General features: G+C 43.1%; 3 protein-coding genes across 3 annotated transcripts; 1 reads left to right on the top strand and 2 right to left on the bottom strand.

The window, feature by feature from the left end:
* Positions 1-15,524: 15,524 nt before the first annotated feature.
* LOC103994896 (VQ motif-containing protein 9-like) lies at positions 15,525-16,618 on the bottom strand. The gene has a single exon (XM_009415355.3). The coding sequence runs from the start codon at positions 16,554-16,556 to the stop codon at positions 15,789-15,791; it is 768 nt and encodes a 255-aa protein (XP_009413630.2). The 5' UTR covers positions 16,557-16,618; the 3' UTR covers positions 15,525-15,788.
* A 1,155-nt stretch (positions 16,619-17,773) lies between these two features.
* LOC135619444 (WEB family protein At3g02930, chloroplastic-like) lies at positions 17,774-19,339 on the top strand. Its single transcript, XM_065121455.1, has one exon. It carries the CDS (start codon positions 17,846-17,848, stop codon positions 19,259-19,261), a length of 1,416 nt encoding a protein of 471 aa, XP_064977527.1. The 5' UTR covers positions 17,774-17,845; the 3' UTR covers positions 19,262-19,339.
* Positions 19,340-22,668: 3,329 nt separating this feature from the next.
* On the bottom strand, positions 22,669-24,971 carry LOC135619443 (protein DETOXIFICATION 27-like). Its single transcript, XM_065121454.1, has 7 exons — positions 24,719-24,971; positions 23,946-24,487; positions 23,785-23,871; positions 23,649-23,705; positions 23,343-23,581; positions 23,149-23,267; positions 22,669-23,037 (listed from the first exon to the last, which is right to left on the bottom strand). The coding sequence occupies exons 1-7, from the start codon at positions 24,965-24,967 to the stop codon at positions 22,810-22,812; spliced, it is 1,521 nt and encodes a 506-aa protein (XP_064977526.1). The 5' UTR covers positions 24,968-24,971; the 3' UTR covers positions 22,669-22,809.
* Between the last annotated feature and the right edge of the window lie 2,702 nt (positions 24,972-27,673).

Here is a 27,673-nt window from a genome sequence, read left to right as displayed (position 1 = left end):
TCCATTCGGCCCAATTTGGGTCTATCAAGGGCCCAATTGTCCCCAGATTAAGTTAATGTGATCACCTCCCATTTATAGCTTAATCTATATGCTAACTACGATATTTCTTAAGACATTTACTGCAACTTGCTCCGGTGCGTCAACCGTTTCTTCCGGTGAGCTTCCAACGAACTTTCGATAAACATCCGATGAACCTTCGGCGATGCTCCGGTGGACTTCCGGCAAACTTCTGGAGTTGCGACGATTCACTTGGTGAGTTCCGATGAGCTTCTTTGGCAAGCTCCTGGACTTCTCGGATTTGTTCCCGTAGAACCTCCGACGGCCGTCCGGACTTCCGTCGAACTCTCGAACTCCTAACGTGATCATAGTCTTGACTCTGGCGTAACTCCTACTACATATCTTACTTCCATCGTAGTTAATCCTACACATGTAAAATAAAACTTCGATCGAGACAATTAATCCTAAGAAATTAACCAAGTTGTCCGGCATGTCATTGGTCCCTCGACGCTTCGTCCGATTATTCGGTGCATCATCCTCTCCTGCAGCCTATTGCCCAATCGGCCAGTTGACTCTGCAACTCTGATATCCTTGGCACAATACCCGCTCTTCTTGGTCCGATGCCCGAGTCTACGGCCCGAAGCCTTCTGTCGATACGTCGACCGATCCATCGGCCCGACGTCCAATCTTCTAACATGTTCCTCCGGCACAACATGATTTTTTCTGCTTTAATTGTCTCATCCTGATTGAAGCATCCTGCGTCACTCAAAAACGCAGATTAAAACATAAACATAATTATCAATTGGTTTCATCATCAAAATACGAGATTCAACAAAGTTTAAAAGTCATTCTAAGGGAGGTATGAGGTTTTCTTGTAAAAGATATTGTGAAGATTTTCTCCTAAGTCTGTGAAAAGGAGAAAGAGTTGTAACAAAGGTAGTTGATCTTCGCCCATTGAAAAGAAGATCGATAGTACAAGTCAATGGCATCGAAAGAAGGGGAATCAAGAGTGAACGTAGGTCACGATGACTAAACTACTATAAATCTAATTTACATTTCTCTTTATATTTTTTCTTACTATTACTAACTAGTTGAATTGCTCACTACCCTTACTCACATTGCATTTCTGATACATATTTTTCAATCAAAATTTTTCAAATCAAAACTTTATTTCGAAAATACTAATTCACCCTCCCCCCTCTTAGTGCTTTTAAAATCTGGTCATCGCCTCTTGTTCGATAAAATTCTTAATGTATGTTCTCCAATTGATGATTCATTTTACATAGTTGTGCATGCAAGGTGGGGTATGTTGGTTCCATCTTCCACGGTTTTGACCTCGACCGTGGAGGACAGCAATTGTGATAGGAAGGAGATGCCCATCTGTATCATTTCCTATAGGGCTTGGACCTTTTGGGTCAAGCTAATGAAAACTTCAATAAAGATCATCGTATGTATCGATCTTACAAGGGAAGTGGGAAGTTATGATCGTTAAGCAATAATCAATATTAGATAGGAGCCTAGGCTAATCCTGAAGTGTTGATTGATAAGAAGATATTTAAAGTACAATTAGAGGGGAGCAAGATGTCATCACTAGAGCATGTGCAAAACTGTGTTCATACGTTGAAATCCGATTCCGATGTAAAAGTCGTTTCATGTAGATAATAACTTTGAAAGCTTATGGAAACATATTTGAAGTAAAGTAAGGAAGGTAGTTTGCAGTTAAGATAAATAGCACGAAGGAAATGCAAACCAGATTTTAGAGTGGTTCGGTCAAACGTGACCTACATCCACTTTCGGCTTCCTCCTCCGACGAGGTCACCAACGTCCACTAGAGGCCTTCCTTCAATAGGTGAAGGCCAACCACCCTTTTACAGTTTCACTCCTTTTAACGAGCTTAGGAGACAACCCTTACAGAATTTCTCTCATCTCTTTGAAAGCTCAAAACTTGGAAGAAAAGGAGGAGAACTTCTAGCCTTTACAACACTTTTGAGCTCTAAAATCACATAGTAAGATTGGATTTTCGGTGCCCTTTCATGCAGGAAAAGGGTGGGGTATATATAGGCCCCAAACTGGTTTGAATTTAGAGCTCAAAAATATCTTTTCCCGGATTTTCGGGGTCCTGGCGATACTACCTCCTGACTAGGGCGGTACAACCGCCTGACAGCTCAGAGACTGAGTCTCTAGGCGGTGCCACTGCCTAGTCTCGCTCGGAGACTGAGCCTAGGTGGTGCCACCACCTGACTGGAGCAGTTGCACCGTCCAGTCTCACTCGGAGACTGAGCCCAAGCGGTGCCACTGCCTGACTGGAGTGGTTGCACTGCCTAGTCTCGCTCGGAGATTGAGCCTAGGCGGTGCCACCGCCTGACCTGGACGGTTGCACCGCCTAGATTTCCTGGGAGACCATCTCCTAGGCGGTGCCACCGCTTGGCAGGAATTATGGTCCGAATGGGTTGATCCATTCGGCCCAATTTGGGTCTATCTGTTAGGATCGAGAGCACTAAGAGGGGGGGGGTGAATTAGTGCAGCGGAAATCTTATAATAAATTAAAAACCAAAAGTTGCGTTCGTTCAAAAACTATTATGATGCAAAAGCAAATTCTCAGTTTGTATCTAAGTGCAGTTTGCGTCTAAGCGCAGATTGCGTCTAAGCGCAGTTTTGCGTCTAAGCGCAGATTGCGTCTAAGCGCAGTTTTGCGTCTAAGCGCAGTTTTGCGTCTAAACTCAGATTTACGTCTAAATGCAGATTTATGTCTAAACGCAGATTTACGTCTTAACGCAGTTTTACGTCTAAACGTAGTTTTACGTCTAAACGCAGATTTACGTCTAAACGCAGTTTTACGTCTAAACGCAGTTTTACGTCTAAACGCAGTTTTACGTCTAAACGCAGATTTACGTCTAAACGCAGTTAGACGCAGATTTACGTCTAAACTTTGAAACTCGTTTGTATACTCGCAGAAGGCAGTATGCAGTTGAAATCAAGACGTAAACGTGAACTGAAATCTGATGATTGAGCGAGGAAAGCCGATTTACGTCTGAATGCAGTTTTACGTCTAAATGTTGAAACTCGTTCGTAAAATCGTAGAGGACAGATTGCAGTTATTAATAGGATTAAAATGTAAGCGTAAACTGCAAGGAAGCTCGTTCGTAAAAGCGCGGAAAACAGTTCTGCAGAATCAAACGTAAACGTAAACTGTAATGTATGAAAATACGAGTTTACGTCTGAATGCAGATTTGGAAGAACAGCACTTAGAACTTGTTCGTGAAAGCGCAGAGAGCAGTAGTGATGAGGGAGGTTTGCAGTAATGATAAAGTGCTCGAAAATAAACGCAAACCAGAGATTTAGAGTGGTTCGGTCAGCCTTGACCTACTCCACTTTTGGCTTCCTCCACCGATGAGGTTGCCGACATCAACTAGGTGCCTTCCTTCAATGGGCGAAGGCCAAACTTCCCTCTTACAATTTCTCTCCTTTTGACAGGCTTAGGAGACAACCTTTACAGATGTTTTCTCTCCTCTCTTTTCAACTCAAACTTGAAGAACAGAAGGAGGAGGAAAACTAGCAGTTTTGAGCTCTAAGAACCACTGAAAAGATCAAGATTTCGGGTCAGTTCTTGCTCAATTCAGTGCTGAATGGGTGGGGTATTTATAGGCCCCAACCCAATTCAAAATTCGAGCTCAAAACGATCAAATCGATCAAATCCCAGAATTCTGGGATCAGGCGGTTGCACCTCTCGACTGGAGAGGTGGCACCGCCTGGCAGAGCTCGAAGACTGAGCTCTGCCGATTGCTTCTCTCTGCCAGAGCTCGAAGACTGAGCTCGATGGTTGCATCACCTGGCAGAGCTCGAAGACTGAGCTTGGTGGTTGCATCACCTGGCAGAGCTCGAAATCTGAGCTCGGTGGTTGCATCACTTGGCAGAGCTCCAAACTGAGCTCAAGCTGATGCACCATTCTGCCAGAGCTCGAAGATTGAGCTTGGTGAATGCATCACCTGGCAAAGCTCGAGACTGAGCTCAGGCTGATGCACTTCTCTGCCAAAGCTCGAAGACTGAGCTTGGTGGTTGCATCGCCTGGCAGAGCTCGGAACTTGAGCTCTGGCGGTGCAACCTCTTGGCTGGGGCGGTTGCACCTCCCAGCCGTGCAGCCCTGGCGGTTGCACCTCCTGGCTGGGGCGGTTGCACCTCCCAGCCCCACAGCCCAGGCGGTTGCACCTCCTGGCTGGGGCGGTTGCACCTCTCAACCCCACAGCCCAGGCGGTTGCACCTCCTGGCTGGGGCGGTTGCACCTCCTGGTGCAATCAGGGTCCGAATGGTTCACTCCATTCGACCCACTTTGAATCTTTTCAGGGGCCCAATTGCCCCAAGATTAAGCTAATGGGATCACCTCCCATTTTCATGCTTAATCATCGTGCTAACTACGATTATCTCTAAGACAACTTCTGCAGCTTGCTCCGATGCGTCAATCGCTTCTTCCGGCGAGTTTCCGGCCAACTTCCGTCGATCAACCGATAACCCTCGGTGATCCTTCTGCGGACATCCGGCATACTCCTGGACTTTGCGACGATCCACTTGGCGAGTTCCGACGAGCTTCGCTTGGCAAGCTTCTGGACTTCTCGGATCTGTTCTCTCTGAACCTCCGACGACCGTCCGAACTTCCGTCGAACTCTCGAACTCCCAACGTGATCATGATCTTGACTCCGGCGCAACTCCTGCTGCTTGTCTTACTCTCATCGTAGTTAATCCTGCACACTTAAAACAAAACTTCGATCGAGACAATTAATCCTAAGCAATTAACCAAGTTGTCCGACATGTCATTGGTCCCTCGACGCTTCGTCCGATTCTTCGGCGCATCGTCCTCTCGTGCAGCCTATTGCCCAATCGGCCAGTTGACTCCGCAACTCCGATATCCTTGGCACAATACCCGCTCTTCTTGGCCCGATGCCCGAGTTCACGGCCCGAAGCCTTCTGTCGATACGTCGACCGATCCACCGGCCCGACGTCCAATCTTCTGACATGTTCCTTCGGCACAACATGATTTTCCTGCTTTAATTGTCTCATCCTGATCGAAGCATCCTGCGTCACTCAAAACGCAGATTAAATCATAAACATATATCAAGTAGTTTCATCATCAAAATACGAGATTCAACAATCTCCCCCTTTTTGATGATGACAACCACTTGATGACGGAGTTAAACTTAACTCCCGGAGTTTAAACAAACTCCCCCTATCAATATGCCATATTGATAGAACCTTGAATTCAAACTGAATTCAAGTCATTGCAATATTCATCATGAATACTTGCAACACGTCAACATGAACTTATGCATAAACTTATGCATCACATGTCATGTCATCAACATACTTCTCCCCCTTTGTCATCAACAAAAAGGAGAAGTACTACAATCAAGTGTGTGTGTGATATTGGTTCAACTCATTGCATGAAAAACATAGTATCAAGTTTTATCATCATGCAATCTTGGAGCTAGAAGATTTAGCAGGTGTTATATCATGCTTAGGACATTCATGCTATCAAGTTTTAGATATGCAAGTTTTATAGCATATAAGATAGCACTTTTGGTAATGTTCAAGATAGCAAGTTCTACAACATGCAAGCTAGCAAATTAGAGATGTTCAAGAAGGCAACTCTTGCTTCTTGAAAATTTTGCTCACTTTGCTAGATGCGCAAGTTAGCATTTTTGCCTCTTGAGATAGGCAAGATAGCACATTTGCTTCTTTTGAGATAGCAACTTTTTGCTTCTCTTTAGACCAACAAGCTAGCAATTTTTACGATATACAAGTTTCACAATATATAAGCTAGCAAAAATTTCGAAAGCAAATGCAAGATAAATTTCTTGTGTAAGCTCATGATTATTGCTTCCTATTGTAATGTGCAAGTTGCAAGTCTTGCTTCTTGAGATATTCAAGATGGTGATGTTCAAGAAGACAACTTTTGCTTCTTGAAATAAGCAAGTTAGCAAACAAGTTTTTGCATCTTCTTGACTTGTGCAAACTAGCTATCTCCCCCTTTGTCATTGTCAACAAGGGAAAAACCCTTTACATCAATTTCTAAATCATGACAAAGGTAAGTAATCATTCTTATTTGTGCATCATTATAGTTTCAATGCACAAATTCATTAACATTACATTTATATTTCAATATAACAATTTCTTCTCAAAATGTGTAACTTGGCACTCATAGCATTTTAAATCATGATTTACATCATAATTAGAAAGCACAAGTATTGCATGCATAATTGTACATTATAAATGTTTCATATCATGATGGTATCAATTTTGTCAAATTATATCCTACCATGCATGATCAAAACTTCTCCCCATTTTATCATTGAAAACAAGAAGAAAGTAGGGGGAAGAGCATAAAAGTGTTAAATATTTCAATCATTTTTAAGATTCATAACATGAATAACGTTATTACTATTTCATCAAGATCAGTCTCGAGATTCACATAATATCATTAATCTCGATAAAATGGGAAAAACATTTTCTTTTTTAAGTGATTCTTTTAACACATCATAAAAAAGAAAAACTCATTCATAATTCAAGTGATTTACAAGATATCATAAATGAATTCATCACTTGTATTTCACCAAAATCGAGAACTCTTAGAGATAGAAAATGATTGAAGCATTTAATCTGATTGAAGAATGATTCATATTTAAAGTGTAGCATTTGTCAAATCTGAAATCATCAAGTATAACTTTAATATTTTCATTGCAACATTAAGCAAAGTTTCATTGAACATAATTTTGAATGATTCTTATAAATGCCTAAAACTTCTTTAGTTTTAATTTATGATTGACTTTATAATAGCATGCTCTAATCTTTATTTTTATGTCAAAACCATACATTATATTTAATAAACAAAGACAATGAAAAATATCAAGCCTTCCAGACAAAAGCCATGTATCGTCATTGAAAAGCAATATGAAAATCATCAAAATATACATTCTTGCTTCTCAAGCACATAAATAAGATTAATCTCACTAGGTGTAAAATCATTAGATTTCTATCTTGCATTAACATAAGACATGCAATTTTCATTATCATTTTCAAGATTACAAGCATGATCATATTTTTGCATTTTCATTATTAAATTATTAAAAATATAATTTTCAAGAAAATTTAAAGAAAAAGAAAAATGCATCATGAAAAGCATCATGTAATTTCGAAGTAAATTAGGGGGATTTCGATTACCTCATCATTGTAGGCTGTTAAGGCGTAGTTTGCCGCCTTGCTTTTGTTGACTTTCTCTTCTTCGGAGGAGCTCGATTCATCCCAATTTTTGTTCTTCTTCTTGCGTTTAAAGCAAGTGGTTCCATTCTTTTTGCTTTTTAATTTTCGTTTCATTTTAAGTTTACCATCACTTGAGCTTATGCTCGAGTGGTCTTCAAATGTTCTATGTCCCAAATCCTTCCTGTTCTTTGGAAGGTTGGTTTGTTCATCATTGTCCTCATCACTTGAGTCATCGCTCAAGTGGCATTCATTTGTCCAGAGTTCCAAATCCTTCCTGTTCTTTGGAAGGTGGTTCTCAAGTTCTTCACGTGCATTGCACGTCATTTCATATGTGATCAATGAACCAATTAGTTCTTCAAGTGGAAAATGGTTCAAGTTTTTCGATTCTTGAATAGCAGTTACTTTTGAATCCCAAGTTTTAGAAAGTGAGCGCAAAACTTTGTTAACGAGTTCAAAATCCGAAAAGCTTTTACCAAGTGATTTTAAACCATTGACGACATCCGTAAAACGGGTGTACATGTCAACAACGGTTTCGCTTGGTTTCATATGAAAAAGCTCGAAATCAAGCAGTAGAATATTAACTTTCGAGTCTTTGACTCTACTAGTTCGCTCGTGCGTGATTTCAAGAGTGCGCCAAATATCGAAAGCCGTTTCACACGTAGAAATCTGATTGAACTCATTTTTGTCCAATGCGCAAAATAAGGCATTCATAGCCTTTGCGTTTAAAGAAAAATTCTTCTTCTCCAAAACCGACCATTCGTTCATCGGTTTGGAGGGAAGTTGAAAACCGTTTTCAATGATATTCCATAAATCCAGATTTAGAGAAATTAAGAAAACTCTCATTCGAGTTTTCCAATAAGTGTAGTCCAATCCGTTAAAGAACGGTGGACGAAAGACCGAACAGCCCTCTTGAAAAGTCATTTCTCTCGGGTGTAAATCCGAAATGAGAAATACCCCGCTCTGATACCAATTGTTAGGATCGAGAGCACTAAGAGGGGGGGGGTGAATTAGTGCAGCGGAAATCTTATAATAAATTAAAAACCAAAAGCTGCGTTCGTTCAAAAACTATTATGATGCAAAAGCAAATTCTCAGTTTGTATCTAAGTGCAGTTTGCGTCTAAGCGCAGATTGCGTCTAAGCGCAGTTTTGCGTCTAAGCGCAGTTTTGCGTCTAAACTCAGATTTACGTCTAAATGCAGATTTATGTCTAAACGCAGATTTACGTCTTAACGCAGTTTTACGTCTAAACGTAGTTTTACGTCTAAACGCAGATTTACGTCTAAACGCAGTTTTACGTCTAAACGCAGTTTTACGTCTAAACGCAGTTTTACGTCTAAACGCAGATTTACGTCTAAACGCAGTTAGACGCAGATTTACGTCTAAACTTTGAAACTCGTTTGTATACTCGCAGAAGGCAGTATGCAGTTGAAATCAAGACGTAAACGTGAACTGAAATCTGATGATTGAGCGAGGAAAGCCGATTTACGTCTGAATGCAGTTTTACGTCTAAATGTTGAAACTCGTTCGTAAAATCGTAGAGGACAGATTGCAGTTATTAATAGGATTAAAATGTAAGCGTAAACTGCAAGGAAGCTCGTTCGTAAAAGCGCGGAAAACAGTTCTGCAGAATCAAACGTAAACGTAAACTGTAATGTATGAAAATACGAGTTTACGTCTGAATGCAGATTTGGAAGAACAGCACTTAGAACTTGTTCGTGAAAGCGCAGAGAGCAGTAGTGATGAGGGAGGTTTGCAGTAATGATAAAGTGCTCGAAAATAAACGCAAACCAGAGATTTAGAGTGGTTCGGTCAGCCTTGACCTACTCCACTTTTGGCTTCCTCCACCGATGAGGTTGCCGACATCAACTAGGTGCCTTCCTTCAATGGGCGAAGGCCAAACTTCCCTCTTACAATTTCTCTCCTTTTGACAGGCTTAGGAGACAACCTTTACAGATGTTTTCTCTCCTCTCTTTTCAACTCAAACTTGAAGAACAGAAGGAGGAGGAAAACTAGCAGTTTTGAGCTCTAAGAACCACTGAAAAGATCAAGATTTCGGGTCAGTTCTTGCTCAATTCAGTGCTGAATGGGTGGGGTATTTATAGGCCCCAACCCAATTCAAAATTCGAGCTCAAAACGATCAAATCGATCAAATCCCAGAATTCTGGGATCAGGCGGTTGCACCTCTCGACTGGAGAGGTGGCACCGCCTGGCAGAGCTCGAAGACTGAGCTCTGCCGATTGCTTCTCTCTGCCAGAGCTCGAAGACTGAGCTCGATGGTTGCATCACCTGGCAGAGCTCGAAGACTGAGCTTGGTGGTTGCATCACCTGGCAGAGCTCGAAATCTGAGCTCGGTGGTTGCATCACTTGGCAGAGCTCCAAACTGAGCTCAAGCTGATGCACCATTCTGCCAGAGCTCGAAGACTGAGCTTGGTGAATGCATCACCTGGCAAAGCTCGAGACTGAGCTCAGGCTGATGCACTTCTCTGCCAAAGCTCGAAGACTGAGCTTGGTGGTTGCATCGCCTGGCAGAGCTCGGAACTTGAGCTCTGGCGGTGCAACCTCTTGGCTGGGGCGGTTGCACCTCCCAGCCGTGCAGCCCTGGCGGTTGCACCTCCTGGCTGGGGCGGTTGCACCTCCCAGCCCCACAGCCCAGGCGGTTGCACCTCCTGGCTGGGGCGGTTGCACCTCCTGGCTGGGGCGGTTGCACCTCCTGGTGCAATCAGGGTCCGAATGGTTCACTCCATTCGACCCACTTTGAATCTTTTCAGGGGCCCAATTGCCCCAAGATTAAGCTAATGGGATCACCTCCCATTTTCATGCTTAATCATCGTGCTAACTACGATTATCTCTAAGACAACTTCTGCAGCTTGCTCCGATGCGTCAATCGCTTCTTCCGGCGAGTTTCCGGCCAACTTCCGTCGATCAACCGATAACCCTCGGTGATCCTTCTGCGGACATCCGGCATACTCCTGGACTTTGTGACGATCCACTTGGCGAGTTCCGACGAGCTTCGCTTGGCAAGCTTCTGGACTTCTCGGATCTGTTCTCTCTGAACCTCCGACGACCGTCCGAACTTCCGTCGAACTCTCGAACTCCCAACGTGATCATGATCTTGACTCCGGCGCAACTCCTGCTGCTTGTCTTACTCTCATCGTAGTTAATCCTGCACACTTAAAACAAAACTTCGATCGAGACAATTAATCCTAAGCAATTAACCAAGTTGTCCGACATGTCATTGGTCCCTCGACGCTTCGTCCGATTCTTCGGTGCATCGTCCTCTCGTGCAGCCTATTGCCCAATCGGCCAGTTGACTCCGCAACTCCGATATCCTTGGCACAATACCCGCTCTTCTTGGCCCGATGCCCGAGTTCACGGCCCGAAGCCTTCTGTCGATACGTCGACCGATCCACCGGCCCGACGTCCAATCTTCTGACATGTTCCTTCGGCACAACATGATTTTCCTGCTTTAATTGTCTCATCCTGATCGAAGCATCCTGCGTCACTCAAAACGCAGATTAAATCATAAACATATATCAAGTAGTTTCATCATCAAAATACGAGATTCAACACTATCAAGGGCCCAATTGTCCCCAGATTAAGTTAATGTGATCACCTCCCATTTATAGCTTCATCTATATGCTAACTACGATATTTCTTAAGACATTTACTGCAACTTGCTCCGGTGCGTCAACCGTTTCTTCCGGTGAGCTTCCAACGAACTTTCGATAAACATCCGATGAACCTTCGGCGATGCTCCGGTGGACTTCCAGCAAACTTCTGGAGTTGCGACGATTCACTTGGCGAGTTCCGATGAGCTTCTTTGGCAAGCTCCCGGACTTCTCGGATTTGTTCCCGTAGAACCTCCGACGGCCGTCCGGACTTCCGTCGAACTCTCGAACTCCTAACGTGATCATAGTCTTGACTCTAGCACAACTCCTACTGCATATCTTACTTCCATCGTAGTTAATCCTACACATGTAAAATAAAACTTCGATCGAGACAATTAATCATAAGCAATTAACCAAGTTGTCCGGCATGTCATTGGTCCCTCGACGCTTCGTCCGATTATTCGGTGCATCGTCCTCTCCTACAGCCTATTGCCCAATCGGCCAGTTGACTCTGCAACTCTGATATCCTTGGCACAATACCCGCTCTTCTTGGTCCGATGCCCGAGTCTACGGCCCGAAGCCTTTTGTCGATACGTCGACCGATCCATCGGCCCGACGTCCAATCTTCTGACATGTTCCTCCGGCACAACATGATTTTTTCTGCTTTAATTGTCTCATCCTGATTGAAGCATCCTGCGTCACTCAAAAACGCAGATTAAAACATAAACATAATTATCAATTGGTTTCATCATCAAAATACGAGATTCAACAAAGTTTAAAAGTCATTCTAAGGGAGGTATGAGGTTTTCTTGTAAAAGATATTGTGAAGATTTTCTCCTAAGTCTGTGAAAAGGAGAAAGAGTTGTAACAATGGTAGTTGATCTTCGCCCATTGAAAAGAAGATCGATAGTACAAGTCAATGGCATCGAAAGAAGGGGAATCAAGAGTGAACGTAGGTCACGATGACTAAACTACTATAAATCTAGTTTACATTTCTCTTTATGTTTTTTCTTACTATTACTAACTAGTTGAATTGCTCACTACCCTTACTCACATTCTAAGTTAAATGCATTTCTGATACATATTTTTCAATCAAAATTTTTCAAATCGAAACTTTATTTCGAAAATACTAATTCACCCTCCCCCTCTTAGTGCTTTTAAAATCTGGTCATCGCCTCTTGTTCGATAAAATTCTTAATGTATGTTCTCCAATTGATGATTCATTTTACATAGTTGTGCATGCAAGGTGGGGTATGTTGGTTCCATCTTCCACGGTTGTGATAGGAAGGAGATGCCCATCTGTATCATTTCCTATAGGGCTTGGACCTTTTGGGTCAAGCTAATGAAAACTTCAATAGAGATCATCGTATGTATCGATCTTACAAGGGAAGTGGGAAGTTATGATCGTTAAGCAATAATCAATATTAGATAGGAGCCTAGGCTAATCCTGAAGTGTTGATTGATAAGAAGATATTTAAAGTACAATAAGAGGGGAGCAAGATGTCATCACTAGAGCATGTGCAAGCTTCGAATATAGTTTTCTTGTGATGTGTTGATCCTCTTTCTAGTATCAAAATGATGACATTTGATGTTGATGATAATCTTCAAGTATCTAACTTTTAATATTGATAATTATCTTCCACTCTTGTAGGATCAATGATCCCATTCTAAGTCCATTAGAAAGCTCGAAGTGTTATCCGTTTAACAACCCTACAAAAAAGACCTATGTTGAGAATATCTCTTTATGATTTTTTTTTCTCCTATAGTAGGTCGAGAAGATAGATGTAAATAGACTAACATGGGATATTATGCCCATAGCCCCCTTGTTATAATCAATGCTTCAAGGAAGTATCAAGATAATCTCTATAATGTTATAAATATTTTGAATATTTTTTTGAATTTGATCTTGGTTCATGTGGCACATTCCACTAAATAGATGTTATCTTTTTCCAACATAGATGGTTACATGTAGAGTAATTATTTTTGACAAATATTTCCTTATAAGTTGTAATTCATTCTTTCCTTGTTAAATAGTTGTAATGATAAAAAAACTTGGCATGATCGATATCATTTTTTATTTTTTAAACATGTCTAAGTTTTTTTTTCTCTCTCTTTTTTCCTCCATCAATTATCCATTTAAAGCATAAACAAAATTGGTAAATCATATTCGTATTTCTAATGGGAAAGAAGAATAATATAAGAGGAAGAGAGGACATCTATGACTTGTTACCATTTTACTTGTCAGTGACTTATCATCATCATCACATCGTTATATCCATCGTCCATTTTTATGTAAAAAAATATGCTCATTCAAGCAATAAAATGATGATCCATTAGACAATTGGAGGAGTAGATTATTTTATCTCGCAGAAAGATAGTCTAAATGAAGGAGAAATGCAACATTACCAAACATACCTTTCTCATACTTTTGGCTAAGATAAAGTATAGTGTGTACGTGGGTTATTGATCACGATGAGCCCTTGAGTGTCACCTTTGTGTAGTACTACTACATGGACCTGGCATGCTCGTTCTTTATGCATGTTGTTAGTGTAAGCATAAAATATGTAATATGCTGTATTAAATACAGAAACAATCATTTATGTCAGGATTGAAATCAAATAATTAGATATGATTTAACGATATGTACCTTTTAATGTCATATGAAAAGAGATCGTTGTGAATCTGCAAAAGGAACTAGATCATTCTCCTCTCTTCCTATCTTTTCACATGACCACCTAAATTGATGGTTAGGGAGAAGAGTTGAGAAAAAGACTAATCCCTCAATTAAGATAACCTCTCTATTTTTTCTTGTTCTTCTTATTTTTAGTCTCTAAAGATCCTGTCTATTTATAAGTGAGAGCAGAGAGTCGATAAGAAATTATGAGAGTTCCTCTCGGTTGTCTCCTAAATAATCTTACTTTAAGTGGACTTTTTTTTTATTGACCAATATATCTCTCAATTTCTTCTTGTTTTCGGTCCCTAGAGATTCTGTCTATTTATAAACAAGAGTAGAGGGTTTGGGATAAGTAATTAGGAGAGTTCCTCCCGGTTGTCTCCTAAATAACCCTACTTTAAGTGGAGTTCTTTTCTATTGTCAATATATTTCATCATAATCCAATTAGTTATATTATATATATCTTATCCAATTATAAACGATCACAAAATCTAATAATTAGTATACAAAATGATATGCTAAAAATGGAGCCCAATGAGAATAAATTCTAATCAACCAAAGTTGGAACTTCGAATAAAAAAAAAAAAGGTTTTTACGTGTGATAGGTGGAGGGGACAAAATTAAATAAGATGAAGAGAAGACAAGGATCAATCATGCTGCTCCATCTTTTTTTCTAATCTAAAAAATATAATTTTAGTATAGATCAACTATCGACATGAGTGAGGTTGGAAAGTACAGACAATTCCTCACTTGGAGGATGATCAAAAGTTGATACGTAGATTACACATTTAAGTTGACATGAGAAGAATACACATGGATCCATCTGCTCCACTTATCTATATAGATTATATATTTAAGTTGATACGAGAAGAATACATACACAGGGATATCCTTGAAAAATGACATATAGACATCCTGATGATACTTATTTGATGTTATCTTAATTTCGTATCGTGGTATCGAAATGCACCATCGATACGCAACATTGACTTTCACATAAAACTTATATTATCTGTTATATGGAGAGAAGGAAGCTATTTTTTTTTTGTGTTTAATAGAAAGTTTACTTGTTTGTGATTTGATTGGTTTCAAGTGGTTTGAATCCATTGGCTTAATAGTGATTAATAGAGAGGAGAGGAGACAAAAGGTAAAACACCAAATAGTGATTGGCATGACCGATTTCCGAAAGTACTCCATACTCGCTAGTGTTTAAAGGAGAGAGAATCCATCGTTTCATAGGTCGAAACGATCAATCCAGTTCAGTTTTTACTGAACCAGCAATTAGAGCTCCTCTTTATATTGCTTTGGAGAAAAGAGAAACCGCCTATTCCCAAAAGGAATTCGATCTCTTCAACGTATCAAATAACTAAAATCAACATCTATCAACGTATCAAATAACCAAAATCAACAACACCAATGGTACAAGTTTTCTCTAATTACTATTGCTTCTTTTATCTACATCTACATTAAAAAAAAAAAAAACCAATTTCTATTATGACTTCTGATAGTATCACCAAAATTGTCGCCATTTATTTGGTTCCCAGAACTATCAGTATCAGATCTCATTCGAACCGGCTTCGATGCATCCTCTGTCTTCCTTGGGTTACGAGGAATGAGTCCTCCAACGTATCGTTTAGTCCCATATCGCCAACGGTGTAACGAAGTTATAAGAGTTTGCAGTACAAAAGGAGATCTATGACGACCTGTGAAGCCTTTTCGCTAATATCAAGTGTGGGATACGTTCTAATCTGATAAGCGGGTCATCGATCCACCCAATTCTTTTACGTTTCATGAAATCTAAATACTTCTGCATCACCTCAAAGCTTTCGAGTTTGTACTGCAGGAAATAGATGACGAACAGAGGGAACAGATATGCAAGGGAAGAACAATTCCTCGGTCAATGTTCCACACTCATCAGGCCCACTGCCTCAGCATTATTATGCCACTCGGTATGAAAATGACACTCCAACTACCATAATACGCAGAAATGCCTAATACTGAGAAGAAGATAACATATTGAATTGATGAACTTCGTATATTACATCAAAGCAACCATTTCACTCTTTTGGTTTCTATGGCATTTAGTATCAGCAGATTGGAAAGGGGCTTTGACCTTCGGATTGCAGTCGACGATAACAATCTTTTTAGGTTGCAGACATCAAAGGCTGATTCAATTCTGAAAGAAAGACCATATTTTTAATGTACACTAAAATTCTTCTGAAAAAGGATAACCTTTGCCGATGGCGACTAGAGCCATGGGCATCAGGGATCTCCCAATCTGGGGCTCGCCAGCTGTACCCCTGGGGAGGCCGGGAACTGCATCCCCGGAGCCGCTATCATCATCTGAAATGCCGTCCGCGGTGACAGAAGGCAGCCCATACCCAGCGGCAAGGTCGGCGCCAACGTGGGAGACAGGGCCAGGGCGGACGGAACGCCGACGCTGCGGAGGCGACGCATGTAGGCGGAGATCGGCGACTCCGCCGCGGCGCTGACGGCCGGGAGCGGCGGCAGAGGGGAGAGGGGCGGCGGAGCCGGAACCGGGGGAGTCTGGCGCGGGGAGAGCTGGGCGAGGGGCGGCGGACGGATGCGGTGGAGACGGGAGGGGGGGCCGGCCGAACAAGGACGAGGGGGGGGCAGAGGCGGGGCCTCCGCGGGCTGCGGGCGGCTCTGGTGGTACGCGGGGGATCCGGTGAGCTTCTGGACGACGTCGCGGAAGTCGTTCTTGTCGATGTTGTACACTGGCGGCTGCGGCTGGTACGGCGGACCCCCACCCCCACCGGCCGCCGTCTCCGGCAGCTTGGGGACCGGAGCGGCCCGAGCAGCGACGGGGGTAGGGTCAGCAACGGGGTTTCTGGGGAGGGGCTTGGAGATCTTATAAGAGGCTCTGTTGAGGGACTTGAGTGAACTTTGTATGCCGTTGCTCCTCGTCTGGCCGCCATCGCCGCTGAGAGTACCAGCATTAGCATCACAGTTTAAGGAGCTGGCATTCGCAGCCGCGGTGGTGCCCGAGCAACGATGGGTCTTCTCCATGAACACTTTCCCGTGAATGTCTCTCTACCTTTATTCCTTTTTCTAACTGTACAATAAGCATCATCTAACAGTGTTCGAATTCAAGCGAAATTTGCCTTCATATTACCTTGATATGATAGGTTGGTGGCCCAAAGATGAGCACAGTGCGAGTGACAGTGACAGGGGGACCGAGATCGATGTGGACCGTCAAAAAGCCGCGTTTTGGAGACCGCACATAACGACAACTCAAAGAGGAAGGAGGGAGGGAGGGGAAAGAGTCACGTGATCGCTCAGTGATCGTTTGCCTCCTTTTTGGCGAGAGGTCCCCATTGTTTTCCCCTTAAAATAAGGCCACATACAAAGGTTTTGGTTGACCGACAGCAACTTTTGACCGTCCCGCCCATGCTTGGGCATTAACTTCTAACTGAAGCCGTCAGATTGTGAGATCCAACGGCCATGATCGAAGTCCACCATCTCGTTTCATGACGTCATTCACTGATGGACGTGGCAGGGTATTCTTCCTCCTTTTGGGATCGGCTGAAAGAAAAGACTCACCACATGTCACCAGCTCGTCTTTCCATTGGACAACGCGAAAGGAGCCACCGTTCGCATCCTACGTGGGCAAGAAAAAGCACAGTTCGAAGGACTACGGTGTCGGGTACTACCGTGGTCGATGTGGCAGTTCTATTCACCTCAAATGTTACACTCCAGGTGATCCACCAACGATAGGCCGCCACGTCGGCAAGGAATTTTTATGTTTCGTGGATCCTAGTCGTGCGGCCGTCACGCGGTCGTCCAACGAAGTAGGCGGAGCAGCGGAGGAGGCAATGCCATCGCGGAGGCTCTCCGCCAAATTTGGCGGAGCGGCCGAGGGGACGGCCTCCCACAAAACAAGATTCCTACCTTCTCTCTCCCTCGTTTTCTCCCCCTTCGCTTTCTATTTTCTTCTCCTCAATCTTCGCGGAGAACACAAAGGAGGAGTACCCCCCACTTTGATTTGGTGTCATGCCTGTCGTTCCCTGGCGCAGGCATCTCAAGCTTCCTCTTCTGATTTCATCGTCCTTTCTTCTCCTTCCAACTTGATATCTGTAACGAGTCTTTTGCCAAATTGAAACTGCATCTCACGCAAGCTCCCGTGCGTGGCTCGCAGCAGCCCTGTCTCCGTGTCCGGTCGTGCGGTTGTCTTCTTCCCTAAGAGCTTTCTCTCCCGAAAGCGCATAGAAAAGAACGTTCTTTGGTCAAGTAACCATTGTTTCCTACAGCCATTCGGCAAGAGAATTAGGGTTTAGATCGAATGACGTGGTGAAACTATGGATACGGAAGAGAAGTTGCTTCAGCTGCAAGAAGAGCTGAAAAATGTGGCACGAGAGCGCTGCCAGGCTCTGGAAGAGTTGGAAGAGATGAAATGGAGGATGCTTTCTGAGGAGGAGAACAAGGCGAACTCGAAGGCCAGATTGGAGATGTTAGAATCTGAGCTGGAGAAAGCCAAGGAATCAGAAAGAAGAATGCTCGAGTCCCTCACGTGCCAGACCAAACAGCTCGAGCAAACCAAGATATTGCTGGAAGAAGCCAAATTGGAGATAAGGTCTCTCAACGAGAGCATCGGAATCTTAGAGAGTTCCGCAGGGCCCAAGGCCAGCACCGTCGAGAAGGGCGTCACGCCGGAAGTCGCTCGCGGCAGCCAGGAGATTGGCGCGCTGAGAACCGAATTGAGGTTGGCGTTGGCTGCGGAAGAGAAGAGCAAGAAGGCCATGGATGATCTGGCTTTGGTCCTCAAGGAAGTCACGACGGAGTCCAGTTGGATGAAGGAGAAGCTCTGCCAGACGCAGTGCGAGCTAGAGAATGCGAGGGGAGAGGCAGAGCGCCTTAAGGTCATGCTGAAGCGCACGGAGAACAAGCTTCGGGTGACGACGGAGGAGTCCAAGAGGCTCAAGTCGGAAGCGGAGGAGTCCTTCGCCGCGTGGAACGCGAAGGAGACGGGGTTCCTGGAGTGCATGAAGATGTGCGAAGACGAGATCATCAACATGAAGCAAGAGAACGCGAAGTTGGCCGATCTGCACAAATCGGCGAGGCAAGAGATCTCCAAGCTGCGAGACATCCTGAAGCAGGCCGTCAACGAGGCTTCGGTGGTGAAGGAAGCTTTGGAGATTGCTCGGAAAGAAAATTCCCAGCTCCAAGACATGCTCACCGAGAAGGACAACTCCCTGGAGAACATGGCGCAGGAGTTGGAATGCCTCAAGGCCAGCGAAGCAGCTGCCCTCGACAATGTAAAGGAGCTGCAGAGTTTGCTCGTCGCGTCCTCGTCGATTGACTTGAGCTCCACAAGCAATTCTTCTGATAAGGACGCCTTCAGAAGTCCACGAACACCGGCGAGCGGGAGCGCAGTCCGTAAAACCATGGCGAAGTATCCGTCGGAGAATTGGAAGCACGAAGACCCGTTGACGGAGAGCGGGCGTCGACTGTCGCTGGGGGACTCCGACAGGTTCGAGGGGTCGATACTTGACCTGGTGGAATCGCCCAGGCAGAAGAAGGATGAGGAGGTCGTCGCAGTGGCAGAGAAGAGCTCGTTGACGACGAAGAGCTTGCATTCTTCCAGCAACCAAGTCGACAGGAAGCAGCTTAATGGCATGGAGAACGGGTGGGATTCCCCGATACGGCAGAAGCTGAAGAAGAGGCAAATCCTTCGAAGGTTCGGAGACATGCTGAGAAGAAGCATTCATAATTGAGAGTGGAATGCTTCTGCATGCAGAAGAAAACCATTTCACTCTTTGATTCGTGCGTATTACTTGTTCAAGGCTACTCCTTCTCTCTCTCTCTCTCTCTCTCTCTCTCTATATATATATATATATATATATATATATATATATGCTTTTGGTTGCATTAAATGGAATAGAAATGAGAGGAGAAATCCTTGCTAGCAATTTCAAGTTTCAACCCAATCTGACTCATCAGAGTGAATAGCATGAACACCACTTGGCCATTTTATATTTTGATTTTTAAAATTAATTATCATGTCTAGTGGTGATATTTATTTTATTCATGATAGAGTTGTAATATTTCATTAGTCCCACATCGGAAGTGGACAATGTGTATGAGTAATTTATATGGACCTGATGAATGTATTATGTTAATTCATTAGACTCGGATCATGACAAGAGTAAGTAAAAATAAATTAACATGATCAATTTTTGTGCAGATGTTGAGAATTTATTATAAAATTAATAAATAAATATCTGTGCCTCCGTGGTGGAAGCAAGAAAATGAGATTTGATTAATTTGACCTACAACTTACAATTAGATTTGATGCATGTTAATCCGAATTATTTTGACTCATTCTCAAGAGCGAAAGCCGGGCCCTAGAACACGATTGGTGTTCCTGATTTGGGCTACGAAGCCTCTTGTTATCTGTCTTGATCTCACTTTTCCTTCCATTAAAGCTATGATGCACTGCTCACTGTTCTTGTAGCAAAAAATATTGTTAAGACCATATCAACATCATGATTTGTAGGTGCTGTTCCATAAAGCAGCTTATAGGCCCCCGAAGAATCGTGCACAGAGAAGTGAGGTGTGTCTATTAATCCGCAGGGGAAGCTGTTTGTGTTCCATTCTGTCTTTGCAAGGTACATCAAACAAAGCATGTAGTCACTGGTGGCTGCAGAGTCATAATAAAGAAGCAGACACTTCAGTTGTCATCAGTACACGAGATTGTCTCGAGTTCTTGTGAGGTCAAAACCGTGTGAAAGAATTAACTGTATTATGATCCCACAACCTACCGAAAGAAAGACTGTAGGGCATTGTCAGCAAGACTTTAGATCTACGCACATTTCGGTAGAATGCAAAAGCCAGAGAGTCTGCGGGGCAAATGACAGTCATTTGGCGGCAAAACGTTGCCGGGAGAAGCGCGCGCCTCACACTCCTTTCTCATCCATTGCTTGCTAGTTTTGTTCAACGGCGCGTCCACAACTGCCACCACCCCATCCGCTGTCACCTAACCTCGATTTCTTGGCCGTCTGATGCACGATGAACGACAGCTGGTTACATGAACAACGCACCCCCCATGTGCTGTCCACCTGCTCATGCAATACAAAAATGTAAATAAAATAAAATTATTTAAAAATGATTAAATTCATCGAAATTTTAATTTCTAATATCATCGGAAACTAACGGAAAAAAGAAGAAAGACATATACCCCAATGATTTCATCCACCACACCACTTGTCACGCTAAGTTGTCTCCCTTTCACTGACCCTAACCGTCGTATTCCAAAACGGTGTCAGCAGCCCTCTGATTAATGAATCTGAACCGTGCTTAGCATCGATCGGACGATTGAGGACGAGTCTACTTGCTCGTCTGTTCTTTTAAGTTGGCTGCTTATCTCGCTTCTTCTCCACTATATATCCTTCGCACTCCCACTTAGACATTGCTCCTTCGAAGCCCTTACTCGACTTTCAATCTTCGCCCTCCCAATCTCGACTTGGATCTGTTGGGTCTCACGGTGGTGGAGATGGCGTCTGCCTCCCTTCGCTTAGCCTAACTCTTCCTTGCGATCATGCTGCTCGTCGCGACCTCCTTCGCCCAAGGCCCGACACCCGCACCGGTGAAACCCCCGAACCCGGCGCCGACGAATTCCCCCACCGCCGCACCTGTCTCCCCCCCCCGGCGTCCTCGCCGCCCACGGTATCTCTCCGGGCCTTCCCACTGGCTTCCAAGTCCCCGTCCGAGGCCCCCGCCTCCTCCCCTCCCGCGCCGCCGCCGGCCACGTCGTCCCCATCCTCGATCAGCACGACCCCTTCAGCGGCCCCCCACCTCACCTTCGACTCCTAGAAACGGCGCCTCCGTCATGGCCGTCAGCTGGATCGTCGTGGCCGGCGCCACGGTCGCTGCTGTCGCCCTTTAGGCCCGGGTAGTTACTTCCGTTCCCCTCCGCGGAGCTGTCTCCGCCGTTGACTCTCGATCGGATGATCCTCCGTTTATTTTTCTCCTTCCATGATTTCATTATTATGATCCCTAGGCGTTGTTTCCTTCCTCCCGCCCTCCTCCTATTTGGAATCTGTTGTAGGCATATACTTTAGTGAGTACAACTGCTTTAGTGGTTTGTTCCGCGTGTTTCAGAAATCGTGAATTTTGTATGATTTATTCATATTTTAAAATAATTTTTATATTTTTAAAATATAATGTATAAGTTTTTCTCATCAAATCTGAATTAACAGATATTAAAATTTACTTTATTAATATAATAATATATATTTTAAGTTTTAAGAAAAAATTGGGACCTCCATCAATGACGGGAAAATGCATCGTTACGAAAGCGACTACCAACAGTAATATTTAGCAATTACTACGTAGCAAGGCATCATACATATGTAACCTCTTCTGCCCGATGACAAGCTCAAGAACTTTTAGTCCTGCCTTAGGTAGATATATATCGATCAATTCGACACTAGGCACGCAAGGTCTCCTGGTTCCTCTTCCTCCTCCTAGACGTCTTCGACCAGTGGGTGTTGTTCGTAGTGGCAGGCAGCATCGTGGTGGGCGACATGGTAGCATGCACCCTAGTGCTAGCGAGTGACATCCAAAAACTTTTGAGTTCATTGTAAGTGCGAGAGACGCTGCATATGTACGATGTCCTACTAGGCTGCAATGGCTTAATACTACTAGTAGTAGTCACTTCCACGATGATGCCTCCTCCCATCATTGATAGAGATCTCAGTTTTTTTAAAAAAATTAAATTACATATGTTATTATATTAATGATTTATTGTGAATTAATATACTACGTAAGTAGACTCTAATGCATGTTAACTCAGACTTGATGAAAGAGGCTTATATACATACATTATAAAGACTTAATAGGTCCATGATAGAAACCATAAGGATTAAAATAGATCTTAACCTCAAATTATACGTATCATTATATTAATGATTTAAAGTGAATCAGCATACTATGTAAGCATACTCTAATGTATGTTCACTTAGACTTGATGAGAGGAACTTATCTGCTACGATTTTAAAAAATATATGAGTTATTTTAAACATAAATAAATAATAAGAATTTAAGAGGTCTATGATCAAAATCATAAGACTCAGATCTTAACTTTTAACTTTGAGGTGAACTAGACCGATCCACTTCGTTCAATTTTCTTCGTAAATCCATTTTATTCGAGTAAAAAGAGTAGAGATCTTACTAACCTTTGTCCTCTTTTCCTATACTGCAATAACCGCTATTAAGCATTTCAATTATTAATAACATCCTGTGAACATTTCTTCATCTACTTTCATGGTTTATTGGGACTGGACCATTTCTCCACGCGCGCGTTAGCGATTGCCGCCTGCAAAGTGCATGGGAAAGGGACTTGAAATAGGAGAATCGAGGAACACGGAGTAAAACTAGGCATCGAGTCCCAGCTAAATATGACCTCTTTATCCCAATCACATCTGATGGTAATTATGGCTAAAATTACTGTCTGCACTGCAGTTCCACCGATCATTCCTGCCCAAATTCCCTGCATCATCATCATCATCATCATCATCATCATCATCAAAGGCTTAATGAAGGGTTGATAATATACTACAAGAGTAGCATACGTGCATGGAAATTAACAAAGCATATATACCAGAACGCCAAGTCTGAGGACCCATCCCAGGAGAATTCCTACAGGAATTCCAACAAAGTAGTATGTCCCTATGTTAACATATGCCACCAGCGCTTGCCATCCCGACCCAACAGCAACACCTGCAGGAAGTTGAAATTTAGCACAAATGGCAATGCAAAGTATTCACAGGGAAAAGAAAAGAAGAACACACTCACCAGAAAGAACAGGTTGAACACTGTTAAGGATAATTGTGAACGCCAATAGAACGGACAGTTTATCGACAGCCTCGAGCACGACTGAGCTCGAGGTGTAGATGAAGGCGAACTTATCATGGAGCAACATGATCGACACGCAGAAGAAGAGGCCGATCACAGAAGAGGTCGTCACAGACACGATGGTGGCGAACCTCGCACCTTTGCCATTGCCGGCTCCGAGCTCGTTGGCGACGCGCACGCTGTGATATCAAACATCAGCACCAATATGTAGTACAAACTGAGGGGTAGATGCCATCTTTCACATACCCAGTGCCAGCCAAGAATGCCAAAGGAATCATTAGCTCCCATCCATTTATACTCATGCTGTTCAACAAGAACAATAGAACCTGTTATTGTTTCAAGATCGAGTATAAACTTCATGTATGAGACCGAGGAAACCTACCAGATCGATATGGCGTCCACTGCGACCTCAGCGTTATTAAGATTCCCCGTTAACAAGATCAGTATTCTGTAGTACCAGTTCTCCAAGCTGTTGGAACAGCAAGTTCGAAGAATTATCCATCACCTAAAGCATGCTAGTGACGAGAAGAGAAGTGACGATACCATAGCATGATACCGGAAGCGGCGGAGAGCTTAATGAACTCCCACAGCCCGGCAAAGGCTTCCATGGAAAAGCCCTTCCAAGTGTGAGGGCAGCCACCGCATGTGACATAGCCAAGGAGGCAGAAAACAGCCACCCACCAAGAGAAGTTGAGGGTGAGTGTGGTTCCGATCAGGCCAAGCTGCAGCTTCGACACAAAGAGCCAGGTGACGAAGAGGTGGACGACGAGGGCGACCGCCGAAACCGTGGCGCTGATGGAGTTCTTGAGCTGGCACTGCAGGAATTTCTGGAGGGGGAAGAGAAAGGCGAAGGAGAAGTGCAGCGGGATGAACCACATCGACACCTCCCCGGCTTGTGCCGCAAGTGCCGGCGGCTGCCCTATTAGTGTTAGGATTGGGGTGGCGAAGAAGTACATGGGGAGTAAAAGGACTGCACATATGAAGAGCACAATCCACGACCGCTGCATGTACACGCCTAACATGTGGTACTTCCTCGCACCGAAAGCCTGCCCACATAACGTCTCCAGCGCGCTCGCCATGCCAAGCTGCATTTTATATGCTTACCATCAGATCCAACAATTGCAACGACTCTGAACCAGAGTCTAGTACGCAGGAAGAAGTCAACGATAAGACGGAAACAACCATCCATCCAATCCTCATTGAAACAACTTGCATGAGTTGTCTATTGGAGAAAGATCCCAGTGGCAATGTATTGAAATGGGAGAAGTTGAGACCACGAAGACGCGGAGGGAGAGGAAATTAATGGTGATAGATACCATCAGGCCAAAGCTGAAGCCGACGACGACGGTGTTGGCGATGGAGATCGAGGCGAGCTCGAGGTCGCCGAGGTGGCCGGCGAAGGCCTGTGTGATGACGTTCAAGCTGTAGGTCACCACCCTGCTAAATGCCGCCGGGCCGACGACCCGCCAAAGCTTCTTGGACTCGATCAAACACCTCCTCACCAACACACGATCCTCCTTGCCTTCTCCACGGAGAAGGGCAACTCTCTCTTCTCTGCTCATCATTCCGTCCTCCCTTCTCGGCTGCTTCCTGCGCATGTTCTGGCTATAAGAGATGGGGCCGCAGAAAAAGGCGAAGAAGACGACGGATTGGAGGAACAGAAGTTGAAATTGACTGGTAGAGTTGCGAGGAGTTTGCGGACTATAAAGGCATGCATGATTAATTAACGTGGCTGACACACATCCACATGTTCATTCATTTCTTTGATCCCGTATAAATTGCACCGGATCGTGTACCACTGATGCGTAGCACTACTCATTACATGTTTTTGTTCTGATTTAACTCTGAGAGCCATACAAAGTAAGTACGCGGGTCAAATTAAATAGGGGGGGGGGGGGGGGGGGTTTGGGGGTGGTGAGGGTTGATGTGCACGTACCATTAGGACAAAGCTGAAGCCGACGACGACGGTGTTGGCGATGGACATGGACGCCAACTCAAGGTAGCCTGAGTGATCACCACCCTGCTAAATATTGTGGGGCCAACGATCTTTCACAATTTAGCCAACTCCTCTTTCTTCTTGATGTTCTCTCCGGTGAAAAGATTAGTTTTACGATATATAACTTATTTTTAGATGATTCTACTGTTAGATTATGTAGCCCTTTTATAATTGAATAAGATATATAATATAATAACTAATTGGGTTCCGTTCAGATATTTTAGCTAATAGACTAAGTCCACGGAACGATTCCTTGGGAGCTAACCTTGATGGGAGGAAATCTCCTGAGATCTCATCGTAGACCCTCTGCTCTCGCCTATAAAGGGACAGGACCTCTAGGGGTTGAGAGAATGTTAGAGCGTTAGCATTACGTATAGACGCACCTCTTCGTTGAAATCAAATGCATTAGATCTATAAATTTATTTACGATGCATAAAATTACCTTTATCTTCCAAGAATTGCTAAGCAGCAATGGTCACCGTCGACCTTGCTATGAATCTGCGATCACGCTGGGTAGCGTGCGCATCACAGAACCCGTCCCATACGCGAGCATCACAGAACCCGTCCCATATGCGGGCATCACAGAACCTGTCCCATATGCGGGCATCACAGAATCCGTCCCATACGCGGAACTCGTCCATGCGACGGCCGGCCGCACACAGCCAGAACCCGTCCATGCGACGGTCGGCCACACGCAGGCAGACATCCCAAGTGGCGATCGTGCGTGAATAGGCCGTGCACAAGCAGCGGCCGCGCGCTGGCAATAGCCATGCACAGGCAAGAACCGCCGCAGCGACAACGGCCGCGCGTGAGCAGTAGCAGCCCCGCGGCGGTAGCGCCGTGGTGGCAACGGTCGCGCGCTGGCTAGAACTGCCGCTGGCAGCCGCGTACAGGTGGCAGCCCGCAGCCGCACACAGGCGACCACGCCGCAGGTAGCAGTAGCAGCGCCGCTCGTGCAGGCGGCGGCGACGACGAAGGCAGATTAGGGTTTTTGGCATAATTACGGTTTTACTCTCGAGGCTAGGGTTTTATCAAAATTACAGTTCTACCCTTGTAAATTTCGTAATTTCAGGTTATGTTATGTCAACATATTTACGGTTTTACCCTTGGGTTTAATTTATGCCAAAATTACAGTTCTACCATTAGTATATTTCTGATTTATTCGATTTCAAATATTTATGGTTTTATCAAAAGTGAGAAATTTAATTCATATTCTCAATTATAAATTGATAAATATGATTTATTATAATTATGATTAATTTTAATCATAATTATATTTTTGATTATTTGATTGGATTTAATTTTTGATTAAAAAAACTATAAATTATGATTTACTTTATAGTTTTCTCATATGAATTATTGATTTTACATGTGATAAATAAAATTAAAATCTAATTATTGTTTTTGGACTTTTATTTATTCATATGTATATATATGAAATTGTGAAATAATGTATATCTTTCACATGCATGATTTATATAAATTATTGATTTTACATGTGGTAAATAAAATTAAAATCTAATTATTGTTTTTGGACTTTTATTTATTTATTCACAGGTATATATATGAAATTATGAAATAATATTTACCTTTCGCATGAAGGCATGATTTATATGTTATCATGATTATCATATGAGTTTTCGTATTGATTAATATTCAATAATAATTATTATTTATTATTAAATTACTTAGCATTAATAATCAATAATTATTATTGTTATTTACTATTGAATTGCTTAGCATTAATATTCAATAATTATTATTATTATTTATTATTGAATTGCTTAGCATTAATGTTTAATTATTATTATTATTATTTATTATTGTACTAATAATTATTATGGTCATTTTATTATTGAATTGCTTAGCAAAAATTAAAAAAATTGATGAATATTATTTGTAATTCATTTCCCTAAGTTTTATCTGACTAGTAGCTGCCAAAGTGGCCTAGGATGATAGACTTTTGTGATATGAATTACAATAAAAGTTTGTCATTTATAGGATATTTTTATTTTATATCATTGCATTAGTCTTGTAGGCACCAAAATGACCTAGACTAATGACTTATAAAATAATATTAAGGAATTAGTCCTAAATGACATTAAGGAAATAATATTCATCATGACACATAATTAGAAGATTTAGATAATCCCAAAAAAGAATCTAATTCAAATAATTATACGATGGGGTAGGATGATACTATTTTTGGATATCCTTGTAGTTTTGGGTTGTATACCCAAAGGTAACAATATTATTCCACAAGGATGGTATCAGT

This window comes from Musa acuminata, chromosome BXJ2-8 (genome assembly GCF_036884655.1).
Source record: "Musa acuminata AAA Group cultivar baxijiao chromosome BXJ2-8, Cavendish_Baxijiao_AAA, whole genome shotgun sequence".
Lineage (NCBI taxonomy): Eukaryota > Viridiplantae > Streptophyta > Magnoliopsida > Zingiberales > Musaceae > Musa > Musa acuminata.
This window is presented reverse-complemented; position numbering and strand designations above follow the sequence as displayed.